The 20,271-nt window shown below is 41.0% G+C and overlaps 1 protein-coding gene across 1 annotated transcript in view; it reads left to right on the top strand.

The window, feature by feature from the left end:
* EPHA5 (EPH receptor A5) overlaps positions 1-20,271 on the top strand; it is a 276,495-nt gene that overhangs the window by 157,923 nt on the left and 98,301 nt on the right. The window contains 1 exon segment of the mRNA XM_042474841.1: positions 5,759-6,094. Within this exon segment, the coding sequence (XP_042330775.1) occupies positions 5,759-6,094 (336 nt within the window).

Here is a 20,271-nt window from a genome sequence, read left to right as displayed (position 1 = left end):
TCTTCCTTTTTAAAACTCTTGTTAATTGCTCACATTGTCCATTTAATTCCATGGGTTGTGAAGGAAATTATCTTTGCACTAAGTGCCAAAAACTGAAGCATAGTTTTGACATCCACAAAATGGAAACAAAATGACAGAAATGGTTTGTCTCATCCCTTGTAAGTCCTCTAGTAGCATTTTCTTGATCTTTTCTGTATTTCATTTTTTGTTAGTTTCCTGCTATCGGTAGACTGAGACAGTTGTCAGTGCAGCAAATGTAAAACTTCAAGTAGAATTGGCCACCATAGTTGACAGGCTTTTTTTTATGCCTTTCAATAGCTACCAGATGAGCAAAAATTCTTCCAGGCTGTTTCTTTGTTTCATAGGTGTTAATGTTTGGTAAAGGGGAGGGGGGGTCATCTATTTCTCCCCTAACAAGCAGATATTAAAATGGTTCTAGTTAGGCGAGATGATGGTTCTTTCTTTCTGGTGCTGTTAAAGACAAAGCCTGTGTATTTTATCCAAGCCCTTTGGGTTCCCTTACTTTGCCAGTTTGGCTACACTCCATGGAATTGTTGGCTCACTTTCTGGGCAAGCCTGCTAATGATTGATTCATCCATCCTCAACCTCTCCCATAATGACCATTTAACAGCACAGGACCAAGCATAGCAAAGGACCATGGAGAGTATAAGAGGCCAGCATTTACTTGGTTGTATTTATCGCAGAGTATGAGAAGGGTGGTGGTGGCAAACTGCAGCCAGTTGGGAGTGGACTTTGTTTCAGCTTTCAGAAGGTCTACTGGCATGCAAAATCAAATTGTCGCAGAATAGGAATTTCAGTCTTCACTAACTTCATTCCTGCATCCAGGAACACATTATTTCAACAATTTCCCTCCTACTCTCCAAGAGCACAAGAATTTCTTCATACCTTTTGAACAATATTCATACTTCAGGACTATGTAGGGGAAGATTAATTTGCACAAAAATAAACATGGTTTTCTTGTACTGAAAATGTGCCTTGAGGTTTTGCATGAAACACACTGATTTTTGCACAGGAGAAAAATTGTGATTTATTTATTTATTTTGAAGAACACACATGCGAGTGAACCGCAAGCATTTTTTTTCCTTCAAGAATTTGTGTATTAGCACACAAATACTGACAAGTTGTGTAAACTGGGTAAAATTTGAAATACACCAGCCCTTGTGCAGAGATGCTGCATGCAGTTTTTCTGAAAGTGTTTATGGCAGAAAATACAATATTTATTTTGCCTAGGAATAGGGTATTTTATATAAAGTACATTTTTCTACCCCAAAACACATTTTCAGCATAGGAAAATGAAGTGCATTTTTGTACAAATGAATTCTCTCCAAAGAAGGTCTGAAATGCAAAGAATCTTGCAACTGGTACTTTTCCTCGGCAGCTTGTTCCAAGTGTTGAGACACCTGCTTTTCATTGAAGATTTTCATACCAGCTCTTAAGTGATGGTAAATCAGCTCTAAAACATCGAGGAAGTGCACGTGTGTGAAAGCCTGGTGCGCTTCCTCAGCGTTAGGGAATCGTCGGCTCCCTCTAGTGTCACTGAATCATTCGGGGAGAGGGAATTTCCTCTGAACGGAAACTTTGTGTTCAGAAGAAATTCCCTCTCCTAAAAATCTTCATTGAGTATTGTTACTTATAAAATAATGGAAACTTCAGTGCTGTGTTTAGGCCTGGGGGAAGTAGCAATGGGAGGTGGCAATGATGCTGACAAAAGGGTTCCTAGAGGCAATATGTGGAAATATGGCAAATAGTGTGTGATATTCTTAGAAGTTAATCATTCATTCTGCTTTGTATTGGTTTGATATAGTCTTTGAATAACTGAATATCTGGCTAGAAAGTTCTGTTTTCCCCAACCCAGCTGAATTAAGAAGTTCCTGAACTAGTACAGAATCAGATCCGAATGCATCTGAGCAAGTAGACTTAAAGACTGATACATACTGGCACCGTGCTGGGACAATTTTAGGGCTCAGTAGGGCTGGGTGTCCATATGTGCCCAGTCCTACTAGTAGTACCCCTGTGCCATCTTGCCGCTGCCCCACCCACATGCGGCATACGACAATGATGCTTGGGCATCTGTGCACCCAAACGGCACTCGCCGGAAGTGGTGTTATCAAGGCGTGTGAACGCCTTTATGGCGCTCCTAAAAAGAAGCCACTCTAGGTGGCTTCTTTTTAAGGAGCGCGTGGGTGTGGCGCAGTACGGTTAGCACAGCACCGATGAGAGGTAAAGACGGGTGACATGGAGCCACCCATCTGTATCCTTAAGTCTCCAAAAGCTCGTACTGCCAACTTCTCTCTTTAGTTAGTCTCAAAGTCTCTACAAGATCTGTCTACATACTTTTCTACAGACTAACGTGGCTATATCTTCGAACAGTAAAGGATGAGTCAGCCCAGTGCCTCTGGGTGTTCACATGTACTGATGAAGATGATTGATGTTAATTTGATGAGCTAATTGGTATTTGAATTTGCCTTGGCAACTAAGTGGTTTAGGAGGTAAGGCATGATCAGTGTCTGAGATCACAGCGTCAGGATTTTAATGGAATCAAATGTTCAGTTATTGATGCACGGTGCTTGGAAGTAACATTATTTTCATATAAAAATAAGATTATAGACAAATGTAGCAATATTATTCAATATTGTGAGCAAACATGCCAGCATTAAGACATTAAAAACATTATGAATGGTCAAGGAATGTCATAAGAATGCAATCAATAAGATAACAAAACAAAATGAAAGGTTTAAGAATGGCATTAGAAATTCATTGATAAAGCAATGTAAATAGCAATTACATGCCTGCATATCCCTCTTAAAACTCCCTCTAGTGCATGTTTTAAGTTTTCTGGCTGTTTAAGACTCTTATGCTATGATAGGCAAAATTCATATCCACCAATCCCAAGACCAAATAGTTCACTTTTTTTTCCTTTTTGTCCCTTGGAGACAACCAATGAATTGGGCAAATGAACCAATTGTCTCATGTTAAGTTGTACTGAGGAAAGGAAAATTGAAGTATCTTAAAAACATTTCCCCTGAAGATGCATGACCCATAACATTTTTATATTGATCAGAGTCAGGATTAGCTATCTTTTCCTATCTTATAAATCAATTCCATTACCTGTGTGCATACACAAAATGTACCTAGGGGTGTAGATGTTTCCCCAATTCACTTTGAGGGATACACTATTTCTATCTTATTAGGTATGTTTCTTCTCATGAATTGTTTTTTAACCATCAGCTAAAATACCAAGGTTTCACATTAGCCATATGCAGGCATTTAAATGTTTATAGCTAAAATATACAAGGAGGGGGGATGCCTTAAACTTGCCCCTTCATTATGCTTGTGTTTGAAACAGTAAGGTCTGAAGAGAAGAGTCTCTTTTCAGTGTGGAGGCTCTCCATTGGAGTCAAAATGCAGGAATATCAAACAATAAGAAGAACCATGCTCTGCCAGCTTCAGCACTAATGCAGGAGGTAGCTGGCTGAAATCATAGGGGATCAGGAGGAGGAGAGATCCAGCAGCTGTAAATGTAGAATCAGCCACCAGGAGCATATTATCAGTGTGGTAGCTGTGGACAGGACAATGGCAAGCCTGCAAGTTCTTGACCCCAATCTGTCACGTCTTCCATCACATCACCCTCTGTGTCATAGTTGGGCTAGCTCTGTTCTAAGAGACTTACACTCACTGTTGAAGAATCTTGGGATCTGTACCTTCAGTTTTCAGGGACCAGTTCAGCAACTAGGAGCTCCAAAATTTGTTAAAACACAGACACAGCACTGGTCACTTTTAAATCACCAGCTATGAACTGCTTGTTCTTCGACGTTCAGGGACTGTGTAGTACTTTCCCAGTACTTGCTGCAGGAAAACTTGCCTACCTAAATACTTATACAACAGCTCTATCCACTGTATAGTTATGGCTGATGTCAGGTTTCCATTATCTTTCCCATAGAAAAGAATAGAGGATGCTGTGCTCTCTCCCTTTCCCCCCTTTTATTCCCCCCCTTTTTATTTAACTGATCTTATTCATTGATGGTTCTGTTCTGCCTTTGAGTCCAGCCACCTTCTGAAATGATCTCTCTACTTGTGCTGTTTATCCAAGTTAACAATGTAGAGGGGGCCATTATGAGGTGAGAATGTGCTTTTCCCTCCCCGCCCCACACCTTTCTTGAATTAGTGGGAAACTTTTGATCATGGAATGTGTGTCCTGGAACAGGGATGCTTGGCTACTGTGTAATATATGAATTACTACTAAGCTTTTGGGAAAATCTGGGTTACATACTGGAACCTCTTCTCAGGGACACAGAAGAAGGGATCTGCTTGTTCCCGGTAGAGGTAAAAAAGTGTTTGAATTATTTTCTTTTTTAAAAAACCAGGTAGCAAACATGAGAGGCAGGAATGTTGCATGCAGATCAGAGTTGACTGTGTGTATGCTGCAAGACAATAGTATTTTCAAGGGCCCCCTATCAAACTCCTTCCACTGTCTGCAAGAGCTGTAGTTTCCAAAAAGCTTTATAGGTAACAGAGTTGTTACTTTAAAGAGAAGCAAACAAACAACCACTAGACTTCAAATAGGATTGACCCATATAGAAGATCTCAAGCATAACATTGACAAAGACCCTTCCCTCAAAAAAAAACCTTCCTAAACTGATGGTATGGGGAAAATTGGCATATGGTGCTCTGACGTGGAGCTGCATGATATATGGCTTCATTAGCTTTTTCCTGCTAGTCTCTTAACCAGGAACTTCAAGGCAGGGATGGAGGAAAGATGGACATCAGTATACAGTGTACCCACACTGTATGTGAGCGCGCCATATGTGGCTTCCAGCCTACATGGAAGTCGCACGGAGAAAACAATGGTGCACATGCTTATGGCGTGCACACCGCACCACACCATGGGTTCACGCCCCATTGTTTTCAATGGGTTGCAAGCATGCACGCTTTTACCCTTATGCAGGGGGTCCAGAACAGATCCCCCCATGTAAGGGAAGTATCCACTGTACTGTAAATTATCAGTGAGCTACTTGGACAATTACAAAGTGTCCAGTTTGGCTCCTGAGATTCCTGGAGAAGCACAAGGACAATTTAGTCTACCGTAATCCAGCTCTGTGGATTAACTGACCTACCGTACCAGGTTGTTGCAAGGAATGTTTTGGGGGTGGCAGAGGCTGACTTGATCATTTTCAAACCTTGCAAGGCAAGAATTCGGCTTCTGTATGTCTTTGCCCTTGGCTGGCATATTGCTGGGTAGTTCCAGCTAGAGTAGATATATTCAATCAGTTTTTTAATGGTATGTCAATATGTAGGTAAATCTTACTGATTCAAGGGGTCTGTGCTAAATGGCACTAACAATAAATTTTAGGCTCTTACATGAACAAGCAAGAATTCATACTAAGGCTCACTTAGCACAGATGAGTAATACCTTCATTATTCTGAGTATGCACTCCTACTTTTTAAAATTAAAAGTTGTTGGTGTCGCACCCATTTCCCAGATGAACAAAGGCTGTTGGACTAATGTGGCATAGATTTCAGATTTCTTAGCTAAAAACACTAAAGCAGACATTCTGAAGATAGTGGGAACGGATGGGTACTGTGGTATTCCCAGGATGGCACCCACTGGCTCATGGCCACTAACAGAGCTGAGGGGCTGTGTTCATGTTGCCTTTTCTTTCCCTAGCAAATGTTAGAAAGTTGGGCCAAAATTTTGAATCTGATTCTTACCCTATGTTTTTCTCACTTTACACGCCAGGACCCCCCTCTGCTCCTCGGAGTGCCATCTCAAATGTTAACGAAACTAGTGTCTTTCTGGAATGGATTCCTCCTGCTGATACTGGTGGAAGGAAAGATGTGTCTTATTATATTGCATGCAAGAAGTGCAACTCGCACTCGGGTCTCTGTGAGGCGTGTGGCAGTCATGTCAGGTATCTTCCACAACAAAGCGGCCTGAGAAATACATCTGTGATGATGGTGGACCTGCTTGCTCACACAAACTATACCTTTGAAATTGAGGCAGTGAATGGTGTGTCCGACCAGAGTCCAGCTGCACGACAATTTGTGTCAGTCAATGTAACCACAAACCAGGCAGGTAAGTGCATTTTCACAATGGGATACATAGGTTTCTGTGGGTTGGGTTGACCAAGGCAGGCTGCTGGGGTAGCATTCATAGTAAAGCAACCACTGAATGCCTTTTAAATTATACAATTTAGATTTCGGTAAGGCGTTTATGTTTTTCTTTCTTTCTTTGGTTACATCACATAAATTACTAAGCTACACGATATAAGTAATGTTTCCTCTGAGGAGCCATGTAATAGGCCATGGAGCTGCCTATGCAGAATATTTTTCCCCCTGTCAAATCACTCATAAAGTGGAAGACATGAGGTTATTTATTCTTTGTTGGTATAAAGTGTAGTTAAATCTAGATAGAGTTAAGCAGTTTTTCAGCAGCCTTTCAAACAATAGTTTACTGTTTTTAAAAGACAATCTGAAAATAAGTGAAAAAAATATTTGATGTATTTGTTGTTTTTAGTGCAGGTTTAGTATCAGTTGAAATTTTACTGGATCCTGTCATGATAATAAGCATGTTAGCTAGTTTTCAAGTTTTATATGCACATTGTTTAGTCTATTATACGGATCACTTTTTATGATGGGTTGGATTCAGAGTTGTATTGTGGCAACAGTGGTGGGACTTAGTGCCTTCCATGCCAATACAGTGGAGAATCTGCTTGGTTTTTTAGTATGGATTTTAAGTGAGCTAACCAGGGGGTTTATCACTATCTCCGAAACAGATTCCACACTTCATATTGTTCCTGTAAAGTTCTGACTAAAACCCAAAGTGAATTCACTATCTCCTTCTGACATGGAAAGCATCAGCCACCACTGGAATCCTTGAATTCTTGGTTCCAGTCTCATGTGACACTTCTCCCTCCCTCCCTCTTTACCTGTTCACAATATAGTAATACTTACTGAACATATAGGAGACAGTGTTGATTTGCAGTTTTCAAAACTGGGCAGCCCACATTCCTTCTTAGTGTTGTAGGTATAAGCGGACTCTATAATTTGAAAATCAACCACTCGCCTCACTTCCTCTTCCCCTCACCTGCACCTGGATTGTTTGCTGTTTTTCTGCCCAATGAAAAATTCTAGTTAACTCAAAAGCATGGTTTTGTGTTCTGTAAGAGCATTTAATAGCATCTTTTGCTGAACTGTACACTGGCATAATAGAAGATATTTTCCTAGTATGGGATTTTCAATTTTACAGTGTGGCAGTTAGGACTGGAACAGAACAAGCTCTGAACACGCAAATTCATGATTTCAATGCCAGTGGTTGTTATGTGCCCCTAGAGAGCTTAAGGGTACCTATGCTTGGCATTTATACAGCACCAAAGTTTGCTGTCACAAAATGTGGGGCTTCAGACCTTATGCTTATAAGGCTGCCTGTCTGTTATCATTTGGGAAGGCTTGTTCATGCTGTCCTTTAGGAACAGCTGCTGATGCTGAAGCTTCCTTCTCTTGCATGGCGACAGACTATTACTGAAAGGGAAGAATGTTGAAGCCTGCACCACACTGGAGTACTGGTCTATTCTGATTCAGGATTTCTTTTCATTAGTAGCATAGCTCCCAGCCACCAGAGAGAGCGTGAACCTATTGTCAATAGAGTCTGAATGCCAGTAATTAACTTGGGCTGTATCTGTGTCAGGGAAGCCTGTGACTGTTTCAAGAACAGAAAATGAAAACATGGCTAGAAGGCTATCAGAGCAGCATCCCATGTCTTTTAAAAATAACCTACAAGCTGTATGAATTTGTCCTTCAGTTGCAGGCCATTGACTGCTAGACTGAAACCCTCTAATTATCAGAGAGTTTAGGCAGTTCTGTGAGTTTCAGAGTTCAGAATATGGTGATAGATGTTTTTTGTTCAGCCCTATGGCATATAGTATGCTTTCTGTGGAATGAGTGAAACTGTTATTTACTTCTGTGATGATGAGAATAGACAGGTTTAAGTGTGTGCATCACACAGGCACAGCCCCTCCTCTCTCTCTTGTTGATATCATTCGCTTTTCTTCATGCTTGTGAAGGGGAACTTTGAGTCAGAGTTAGCCCACATTAAATAGAGAGTTATATTAGAGCTACAAGTGAAAACTTAGAAAATGACAGCCTGGTATTCAGTTTCTTGCCTTTCCTTGTAAGGCTTGGTCTGACCAATAAATGTCATTTTTCAATTACTGTCAGCAGCCGCCGGTGAGAAGTTACATAGGCGGGATATAGACTGCCATATAGTACGTATTCTATACGTACTAGGGTTAGGAAGGGGCGGTGCTTCCGCACCCCCCTAACCCTAGTACGTATAGAATACGTACAACATGGTGGCGCCCCTTCCACATGGGGGCCGCCATGTTTACATACTGGACGCATAGCATCCAGACGTGTAGCGACGCCTATGACATCGCGAATGCACCAGCGGTGCCTTGCAACGTCATAAAGGTGCCGCAAAAAGAAGCTCCAAAATGGAGCTTCTTTTTTGCTCCGCGCGGGAGCTGCGCGGTTTGGCTGCTGCGACTCCCGCGCGGAGCAAATGGCACCAGCAGGAGACCGCCTCAAAACGGCGGTCTGTATCCCACCATAGTAACACTAGGACAAGTGGTCTGAGACAACAGCCTTATGGTCTTTGGGTGGCTATTCTGTTGTACCTCTTATAACTTTGACTTTGGGGAATAGAGAAAGGAGATGGGGGCACCAGTGGATGGAGAAGGACAGGAAGTGGACCCTATCATACCTCTCTTAACCCTGAACCAGACTATTTAGACCAGCCCTGGTGCTAAGCTAAATGAAGATTTTCTTTTTTCTCTCCAAAAGAGGGAAAAAACATTTGGTGGAAGGAAGGGGGAGGTTGTATGTTGCAGTAGGAAAGAAAGAATTCAGCACATAGCTTCTGTTTTTAGTCATAGCCTTTTCTTGGATGCCAAGTATAGTCGGAGTGCAGAGTTCAAATGTCCATTCATGTGATTCATCACTTCACAAAACTCACCAGGTGGCCGTGAACTTTTCTTTTATCCTTGCCAACATCACAAGACTTTTTTGAGAATAAAATAAGACAACACATGTACACCCTCCTGAGCTTCTTGAAGGAGGTTAGGGACGGTAGTGCAAGCAACCTTTTTTTAAAAGGGAAGTACAAACAGGAAATGAACACTCTTGTGCAGAAATTAGATGTATTTTTTTGATAAGCATTCTTGGGACAAATAATTCTTATTTCATATTAGCAGAAAGAAACACTACTCATAGAAACTGCAAACCATATGCCAGTGTGCTGGTCTGGCAGTTTCAATGGTGTTGACAGAAGGTTTGCTAGCCAGCACAACAGATGGAGTGCTACCTTTTTGTTGTGTATTGTGTCATTCCCACAAAAAGTCTTGTGAATTTCAGAGTTTACAGAAATATTTGTGCACCATAATTCTATTTGTAACCAGACGCCCATCACATGTTTAACTTCTGGTAACAAATTGCTCTTCTGTGAAGAATTATTTTCTGAAAACTTTGCTTTTTCTTCAGATAACTTTGCCTTGTCTCTTGGCACCATCAGTGCATATTGTTTTGTGAGAATGTATGTAATTTTCCTTTTTCATTGCAATGTGCATATGAATTAACTAAGAACCCAAATTACCTTTGATAAGGCATCATGAAAACCAACTGGTTCATTTGGTGAAGTCTTGTAAGACAGACAGTCCAGAGTCCTTTGCAAAATGATGTTTATATGACAGCTTGCATGCATCCATGGCATTTGTGGAGCTCTTTTACCTACAAATACCTCTGTCTGCATTTTGCTTAGACCCCACCTTCTTATATTGGCATCTTGAGGTGTTTTCCTCAAAGATGTAATGATTCTTTTAAAATAATATCACTACATCTCTCTCTTAACAAAAATAATACTTAATGAAACAGACCCTCTGGTCATTCTGCATTGACATGGTTCTATCAGTGACCTGAAACAATTGAGATATTACAGCTACAGTTCTGCAAACTGGCAGTTTACAATTCAAAATAACGTTCTTTCAACCAACAGTGACAAGGTTACACTCAGATTTTGTGAAGTCAGTTGGACTAAGAACTATTCAGAAACCCCTCATATGTACACTCTTCTCATTAAGTCTTTTGTATTGGGGAGACTGTGGACAGGCATCTTGAATAAATCTCAGGTGCCATATACAATATAGAAATATATGACAAACAGTCCTGTATTACATTTGTGGGTATACCATGCCATTATATACATATACATATATACAGGTATGCCATGCCATGCCAAACTGATGTGGGTGATCACCTGCCCATTTGAGCTGTTTCAAGGTAATTGAAAAATAGAACATTATTAGTAAGTAGATATTGCCTGCTGATGTAGACATATCAATATCCCTCTATGACCATAGATGTAAAGGCTTCCACACACCATAGTTCATTCCTTCATTTGAGGTGATCTTAATTTCTCTCACACCAGATGAGTTTTATCTCCTTTCGTGTTTGGTCAATGTATGGATATCCTTTGTTTGCATTTTTCTATGCCCAGTTCCTTTCATCAGTTTGTCATAGGTTGTTTCTACAAAGTCCTGGGCCCAGTTAGTCCTCTTCCTTTACATAGGGATGCCATCATTCACTGAGAATCTTCCTTTGAATGAACAGCAAGGAACTTGGTATCCAGTAGTGTGCCTATTCCATCCCAATGAGTCTCATTACCTTTCATATAATTTCAACTTGAATTGTGACCTGGGTAATATGTTCAGATTACTAATCAGGTTTACATGTATGATGTGGTTGGAGATGATGCTGCCATCCTATCAAAAGTTCTTTTACTGCTATCATTAGTCCTTTCGGAGTGGGCTGGCCTTACCTATCAGTATGTACACCCTGATCAATTAGTTTTTTCCCCCTAGGTAGATTATCTCTTGGATCAGGTCCTACACTTGTACTTTGGTCTGTTTGGCTTTAGCCAAGCTACTCTGGCTCTCAAGTACCTTTCTGGATGTCAAGTTATTCCATTGTTTTGCTGCAGATTAGTAAGTCACTAATAATTCTTTTAAGTCCTTCAAATATCTCCCTATGTAATATTTCATAGATAGAACATAGGCCAAATGGAAATTGCTTAGGGTATGTTGAAAGAATGTGGCCTTGAAATTTGGTTATTTAAGGCAAGGATAGGCAAAGTGTGGAATTCCCTTCCTGATTGTTTTGGTGACCCTTTATTGCTGCACATTAAGGGTAGAAAGATTATGCAAATGGTTGAAAAACATGTTTCCCACACATCAGGAAATCCGGACTAGGAGGCCCCCAATCAGATAAGAATATTTTCAGTTACAAATGTGCAACATCATCCTCATCATCATGCATAGAATGGCAAATACTGTATTTGAGGACGTAGTCTGCAACATCTGTGCATTTTTTGCTCAAGGAAACATCATTTTGTGTATAGAAATGTTAACTGTCTACGTGGAAAACTCTGGCCTGTTACAGACTGCCAAAATAAAGCTGCTTCGGGTCTCTTTGGAGGTGTGTTGTTTAAATGATGCATGCATCCTAAGAATCCGGAAGATGCACCAAAGCTGCACTCTAGTCCTTAGGGCTGGAGCATGGCTTTGGTGCGACCTCCAGACTCTTAGGACCCATGCATAATTTAAACAGCATACCTCCAAAGAGACCCGAAGCAGCTTTATTTTGGCAGTCTGTAACAGGCCTCAGTTTCCTGCACAAAAATACCACATGTAAATGTTGTGCAGAATAATTCCCAACTATAGCACAGAAAGCAGCATATAATATTCCTGTTCATAAATATTATTTTCTGTGCAGAAAATGTTGCTCTTTGCACAAAAATGCCACATGTAACTGTTACAGAGAATAAGTTCTATACCTTTGAGTATTTTTAAAATACTGTTACTGTTTTCAAAGGGACGCGATGGCTCAAGCGGTTAAGATGCTGACTCTGTTGATTGCAAGATTGGCAGGTTGGCAGTTTGAGGCCCAGGTGCCACATGATAGGGTGTGGTCCCATCACTAGTTCCAGCTTCTGCCAATCTAGCATTTCAAAAACATGCAAATGCAAGTAGATAAATAGGTACCACTTCGGTGAGAAGGTAAACAACATTCTGTGGAATCATGCTGGCCACATTATCAGAGAGTAGTGTCTGACAAAGCTGGCTCTTTGGCTTAGTAACGGAGATGAGCATTGCCCCCTATGGTCAGACACGACTTGACAACCTTGTCAACGAGGAATACCTTTACCTTTACTGTTTTCAAAAACTTTCTTGCAGCAGGAAGAAAATTGCTAAAATTATCTATTTGCTTCTTTGGAGAATGAAATTAGCAAAGCATAACATATCTGTTCCAGATTTCCTAGACTCTCCTTTTTGTGGCCAAAAGGGAAAAAAATGAAAAAGGTGAATTGTCTCTCCTGAAAGCCCGAGAGGCAATAAAACAATAAAAATAGCTAGCAAATGTCTCCTGCACTGTCCAGAATTTTATTATTGTTGTTGTTTAAAGAAGCTTCACTTGCAATCCAGCTTCAGGCGGTCTTGGATGAAACGGATTATCTGGACCCATTTCAGACTAGCTTCCGGGCGGGTTACAGGGTTGAGACGGCCATGGTCTCCTTGGTCGATGATCTCCGTCTGGGCATCGACAGGGGAAGCGTGTCCCTGTTGGTGCTCTTGGACATCTCAGCGGCTTTCGATACCATAGACCATGGTATCCTTCTGGGACGCCTGGCAGAGGTGGGAATCGGGGGCATTGCGCTCCAGTGGTTCCGGTCCTACCTCTCTGGGAGGTCCCAGATGGTGCAGCTGGGAGACGTGTGCTCCGATGAGCGGGCCCTTAATACTGGGGTCCCTCAAGGAGCCATTCTGTCTCCCATGCTATTTAACATTTACATGAAACCGCTGGGAGAGATCATCCGGAGACATGGGGCGCGGGGTTAACAGTACGCTGATGACACCCAAATCATTTTCTCTATGTCTCTGACTGATGCAGTGACTGGGGATGGGGTCTCTCCTCTCGTGGCCTGCCTAGAGTCAGTAATGGGCTAGATGAGGGAAAACCGACTCAAGTTGAATCCAGAGAAAACGGAGGTACTAGTGGTAGGTTCCCCTGGTCCAGGAATGGCGGTGGTTCCACCTGTCCTGAACGGGGTCACGCTCCCTGTGAAGGACTCCGTGCGCAGTCTGGGGATGCTTCTTGATTCGTCGCTTCACCTGACTACTCAGGTGAATGCGGCGGTCAAGAGCACCTGTCATCAGCTTCGGCTTATTCGCCAGCTGTGCCCATACCTGGCCCAGAGGGACCTAGAAACTGTTGTACATGCTCTGGTAACCTCGAGACTGGATTTCTGCAATGTACTCTACATGGGGCAACCCTTATACCAAACTCGGAAGCTGCAAATGGTGCAGAACATGGCAGCCCGGCTGGTCACTGGCGTTTCCAGGACCAGCCACATAACACCGGTACTGAAAGATCTCCATTGGCTGCCCATTCGCTTCCGGGCTCAATATAAGGCGTTGGTAATTACCTATAAAGCCCTAAATGGCTTGGGCCCAGGATACCTAAAGGACCGCCTCTCCCCGTACATTCCGCCTCGCACCCTCAGAACGTCTGGGCAGCAATTACTGAAGGTGCCTGGGGCGAGACTATCCTCCACTACACGGAGGACATTTTCCACTGCTGCCCCAGCCCTTTGGAATACGCTGCCCACTGAGCTCCGCTCGACTACCACCCTGGCCCAATTCAGGAAGGATTTGAAAACCTTCCTGTTCCAACAGGCATTCCCCGACTAAAATCCGTGGGCCTCCCTCCTCTTCCGTGGCCAAGAGGTTGGGCTATGGGGCTTTTAGCCTGTATTTTTATTTTTATTGATTGTATGGTTTATTTTATGTGTCTGTATTTTATATTGTTTTTACTGCTGTTTTTAACTTATGTTGTAAGCCGCCCTGATCGCAGGAAGGAGCGGGATAGAAATAAAACTTTATTATATTATTATTATTACTTTCAAATAGGAGAAGTGGACTTCCAGTTTTTCAAGTTTTGGCCCTCCTCTTGCTTGACAGAATTTGTGACTCCCCAGAGAGAGGGACACAGTGGCAATGGCCAAAAGTGTCAAATCCCTGAAGATGCATCCAGAGTGGAGAAATAGTTCACCCTTGCCACCTGCTTTCTCCTCTGCCCAACGTTGTTCCTAATGGAAATGAAAGGAAATACTCTTTTGATTGTATAGTTTCAATGCTTTCAATCCATCTGTATTCTCAGAGATGTCATCCTTTTTCTCTGCAGTTATTAAAGAATGTGTCCAAGGAATTGGTTCTCCTAATTTTTTCATTTACTCCCAGTGTAACACCTCCTTCAGCTTGTTCCTTCAAGAACAGACATATTCCTTGGTGCATGAATAGTAGGCATATTGTTTTTATCAGCTGCATTTGGTGTTTATTGGATAGCTTTCCCAGATCCTAATAAATATCAAGAATGTGATCCTCTTTCATATTTAGGTCTCCCTCACCCTCATACAAAATCCATTCTTTTAAACAAGGTTAGGTTCCTGCGTGTTTTTAACCACAAGGGAGTATGGATGTTCCTGGCACTATCAGGAACTGTACATGTACAACATTACCCCTGTGGTGAACTGCCCTTGAACTGCTTTCTTATGCTATAAACAGAGAAGTCTGATAATCATTTTTAAAAATACTGGATCAAGTATAACATTAAATTTTGTTTGGCTGTTAAATGTTAATATTGGTGTCGAGCAAAATGGTCCAGTTGTTATGATGCATTCCCCTTTTGATCACACCAATGCAGAAATCCTTGACACACTGATTTCCTCACATTACCTTCTTCCTGCAGGGCATGTAATACTTGGTATTGCACTTGCTATCTTTGATTGCAAATGCAAAACGATAAGGTCTTTTGCACTGGTTGCAATATTTTGTATATGTCATACACTACATAGCTTATGAAGACAGCCTTATTTGTTGCTTGGTTTTCTACCTTCTTCTTGCTCCGGCCACTTTCTGTATCTTTCAGTTTTAGCTCTGTTTGTTTTCTGCCTGGCCTTGAGTGCTATTGTTTTTAGAACTGTGTGAACTTCTCTTGGGCCCTATTTGCCTTATAATCTCTGTTCTCTGTGCTTTGCTGCTTCAGCTGCTTTGCAGATCTGAGAGTTTTCCCAATGAGTTGTGGTTTCTAATATTCAGCATTAGTTTGTTTCTCAAACAGAACTCGGCTCTTCATATGTCATGTTTAACAGCCTATGATCAACCACAAGATCCTCAACATCTTTTTTTTCCTCTGTCAGTAGGCTGATACAGTATATATACCTGAATATATCTGATGCAAAAATCTGATTAATGTTCAAAGCTTTCCAGCAGATTTTACTGCTGAGGTTTTTTCAGTGGTAAACAGCAGCAAATCACTGTATAAAGTGCTTCTTTGCCAGAGAGCTACTTTTCATACATCCTCTTTTCTGTTTTCTCTGCAGTCATCACATAGAGGTCAAGGGCTTACTTCAACGTGTTCTAGTTCTGTGATGAATCACTGGAAATGGCCAATTCTATTGGGAGACTTAAATTCACAGTTATTACATTTCTGTTGCAATTCCACCTCCCTTTTGAAGCTAGATTGAGGATTGTAGCATCTTTACTCCTGGTGCCATGTGATATTTGTAAAACAGTAGTTCTGTATCATATGATAAAATTATGGTATTGGTTTATTTATTTATTTTCATTTTTATTGGCTTATTTAACCAATGAAATCTTCTGCTCAAATTAACTTTCACAAAGACAGTCTTCACTTGCTGTGCTTTTGTCTGGCCTCTTCTGCTGCCGGCACTACCTTCCTATGTTGACCTGTTGGAGTGTTTCCCTCCGGGATGTTACAGTTTTATTAAAGGAATATCACTGCACATTTCATAGGGTTGGAAAAAATGGAAAGATGCCAATGATTAGCTGATGCTAGCTCACAAACTGATGAAATTCAGTAATGGCTTTTCTATTGAAAAAGTTGATGGATTAGTATTTAATCTAATTTTCTATTCACTGATAGGGAGGAGGAGTTCATAGTAAAAAAAAAAGCTTCCTCCCCTCCCAATGCACTTTAAATGAGCAATATTGTGGCAAGAAAACCTGAACTGTTTAACTGTAAACACATTTGGGTAGTCTTAATCCTTTTAAAAGTGTTCCGTGGAATACATCAGTACATCAATACACAATTACATTTGCCTGATTACCACATGCTTGTGGACATTGCATGGCAGGGCTTACATGCACACGTACGTCCCTTTCTCCTGTCTTGGTCCAAAGTGTGTTCAGGCGAAGACCTGAAGAAGACATAACACACTCAAGGAAACACACTGTGTGGGGTTCCTATGGAATGACGTACAGTATGTGCTTGTACATTGTAGCTGAAACTAATTTTCAAAGCATGTGGCATGCAAAGAACATAATGCAGTATTCCATGCTGGGCATTTTTATCTCTTGTATAGTTTTGCACTGGATGAAGTTATTGGTAATAGTAGGTGAGGGAAGCCTGTTCTCTGTGTGATGCTTACCACAGTGTTCTCTTTTTCTTTTAATTTGGTTATGTCTTGCACATAATGACAATCTGGCTAAGAATTTTTGAAATAGAATCTTAGAATCATAGAGTTGGAAGACACCACAAAGTCCATCCAGTCCAACCCCTTGCTGTGCAGTAATACACAATGAAACCACACCCAACAAATGGCCATCCAGCCTCTGTTGAAAAACCTCCAAATATGGAGACTACACCACACTTTGAGGCAGAATATTCCATTGTCAAGCAGCTCTTACCTTCAGGCAGTTCTTCCTAATGTTTAGAGGAAATTTCTTTCTTTCTTTCTTTCTTTCTTTCTTTCTTTCTTGTAGTCTGGATCCATTGCCCTTTGTCCTAGTCTCTGGAGTAGCAGAAAATAAGCTTACTCCATCCTCAATATGACCTTCTTTCATATATTTTAACGTGGCTATCATATCACCTCCCAACCTTTTATCCAAACTAAGCCACTCCTCATAGGGCATGGTTTCCAGCTCTTTAACCATTCCAGTCACCTTCCTCTGAACATGCTCTAGCTTGTCTATATCCCTCTTGATGCCCAGGTGAGGTTTGAGGCAAGCAGAATAGAGTAGCACTGTTACTTTCCTTGATCTAGACACTATATTCCATCAATATCGCCTGGTAGCATATTGGCTTTTTTAGCTGTTTCATCACACTGTTGACCTTGTGATCTACCAAGATTCCTAGATCCTTTTTGCATGTACTGTTTTCAAGTCAGGTGTCCTCCCATCATGTATCTGTGCATTTCATTTTTTCTGTCTAAGTGTAGTAACTTATTTTTCTCTCTGCTGAAACTGATTTCCCCCCCCCCCTCTTGCTAAGCTATTCGGGTTATTTTGATACTGTCCTCTAGGTATTAGCTACTCCTCCTGATTTGGTGTCATCTGCAAATTCGCTAAGCATCCAAGTCATGAACAAACATTTAAAATACATAAGTCAAACTCCGACTAGTCAGTTCTCATAAGAGTTTGAAGGGAATAGATTTTCCCTGGAATATGTTGGGAGCTACCCCCATTTTTATGCAAAAGATTTTGTGAGCAGGAGGAGAAAGGGTGGGATCTTGGTTTCAAATAAGTAATTTAACCTGCATTAGTAGTTTAAGCATTGGACTATGACTCTGGAGACCAAGGTTCGAATCCTGGCTCCGCCATGGAAACCCACTGGGTCACACTCTGTCCGCCTCAGAGGATGGCAGTGGCAAACCCCCTCTGAAGAAACTTGACAAGAAAATTGTCACCTTAGGGTCTTCATAAGTCAAAAACCACTTGATGGCACATGAGAACAACAACGACAACAACAGTCATACAAAAAGCCTACTACTGATGGAACAAGAAAAATGCTAGTGCTGTACTGGGCTGTGGATGGATGGTACATGCTTGCATTTTTTAATTCTGCTGTATAGCTGTGAGAACTTTGAGGACCTGCACTTTAGATGTTACCATTACACCTTAATATATATTTGAAAGTATACATTTTCCTTCAGTTTACATAAAATACATTAAAGGTATGTGCACAGAGGCAATTTTTATAAACCTCATTTACTAAATGTAAAATATTTCAGTTTACAGAACACAGTATAGTCCAATAATATTCCCCATGCTTTTTGAGAATTGCCTCTAGAAAATTAGTGACAGTTAATACTTTATATAGCTTAGAATGTTATGAACCATCAGAAATAAGATATCACTTGAAAATCAGTAGCAACACTGACACTCATTTTTTACGTGTTGAATTTTCATCACAAGCCATCTGACGCTTGAGTTGCAAGTTCATCCCCACTCCAGATGGTAGAATGTCTGTTACCAATGAATTATGGATAAGATGAATACTTTATGGTTTTATTTATAACTCCCCTGTTGGTAATTGGTTTCTCTTAGGTGGTTATCAGACTTTAAACAATCCTTAGAAATATAGAGACACACAATATGTGTAAGCATTAAATGTAGAGCTTGGATGGTGGAACTTTCAGTAAAGGTTATTCTTTACTATTGTTTGAGGTCTTTGTTAAGTGTAAGATGGAACATTGATTTTTACTTTTATATATTTAGAATTTGGTGTGTTCATTGGACTGTATATAATGATCCCTGTTGTTTTTTTCTAGAGAGGACTGATAACTGCTGGACTCCAACATAATTAGAGCCCCAGATAGGCCACCAAGATTTTAAAAAGCAAACAAACCGCAATCATTGTTGTTGCTTCTGTTTTTATATAACACTATCTATGTACATGGTGCTTTAAAAACACTTACAGAATAAACCATTTATAAATATTCTAATAATATAAAATACAAAAATAAAATATTAAAAAATGCAAAAACAAAAAAAGAGAAAAATGCAAAAACAGAACAAGAATATATATTGTTTCAGTGAATTTTTCACTAAAGGATGGTGGAATAATGAATGTTTTTGAGTATCTGATTTAAAAAGAAAAAAACTCTTTCTGATAAGTTCCATTTCATTCATCAACTGATAATAAACTAGGAGGGAAAACATCAAAAACAAAACAAAACAAACCTATGCTGCCGCTTTGTTGCTGTGTCCCTTCAAGTAATTTCCAACTTATGGCAGCCCTAAGGCGAGCATCACAGGGTTTTCTTGACAAATTTTGTTCAGAGTGGATTTGCCTTCCTCTGAGCCTGAAAGAGTATGGCTTGTGCAAGGTCACCCAGTGGGTTTCTGCGGCAGAACGGGGATTTGTACTCTGGTCTCCAGAGGAGATGGTCAGACAAAGGATATCCCATCCCTGTCCTGTCATGTTCCCGTCCTTTCTGCACAATCGCAGTAAGGACTTTCAGATGGGATTCACGCTTATCCCGTCCGGTAAGTGTGAATGACAGCGATCACATGAAAGGCTTTCAGATGAAGTCATACAGATCCCCTCATTATCTTGCCATTAACTTGCCATTAAAGCGATATTGGCCGGCATTTTGCATTAACAGAAGTTCACGTTAATGCAATGCCACTTTAATGACAGGGATCAGCTCTATAATTTGAAAGTTTTTCGTGCCATCACAGTCACAGATGGGTTAAGGATGGAATAAGGATGGGGGAGTGATCCTGTCCCATCCCCATGTGAAAATCTCCAGAGTCTTATGCCGTAACCACTACACCACACTGGCTGCTGCATAGGTGAATTGAAAGAGCTAAGCACATGCTTCAATTACAGTTTGACAACCTTCCTTTGTCTACAACTGTCATTGGTGATTATTTCTATTTAATCTTAATTTAAGACTCCTGCTTCCAATTCTGTATTTTTAGGGCCACTTCCCCCTATTATGGTGTGTGTTCAGTTGTTAGCATATGGGGGGTGGGTGGGATTGCTTGTGATCTGTTGTGCCATTGAGACTCCAAAACACAGTGCCTGAAGTTTTGCAGAAGCCCCAACAAGATGCCCAGACCCTTTATTAGTACATTTCCTTTCCGCACACCAATATTTGGTCAGTTATACACTCCCAAACCATCCTCAAGCACTCAAACATAGCTGTAAATGTAGTGGTTTATTTTCTCCAACTGCTGAATTCCCGAAACCCTGAGAAAAAAGCTGGCCAGAATTGTCCAGGATGGTGCCCTGGGAGTGATATTGTCAGTTCCCTTGTGTGCCAAAACATGATGCCCAGAAGGATGAGAGGGGGAATGCCCCCTCTCTGCAGTTGCCCACACCTGATTAAAATTGATC

This window comes from Sceloporus undulatus, chromosome 6, assembly GCF_019175285.1.
Source record: "Sceloporus undulatus isolate JIND9_A2432 ecotype Alabama chromosome 6, SceUnd_v1.1, whole genome shotgun sequence".
Taxonomy (NCBI): Eukaryota; Metazoa; Chordata; class Lepidosauria; order Squamata; family Phrynosomatidae; genus Sceloporus; species Sceloporus undulatus.
This window is presented reverse-complemented; position numbering and strand designations above follow the sequence as displayed.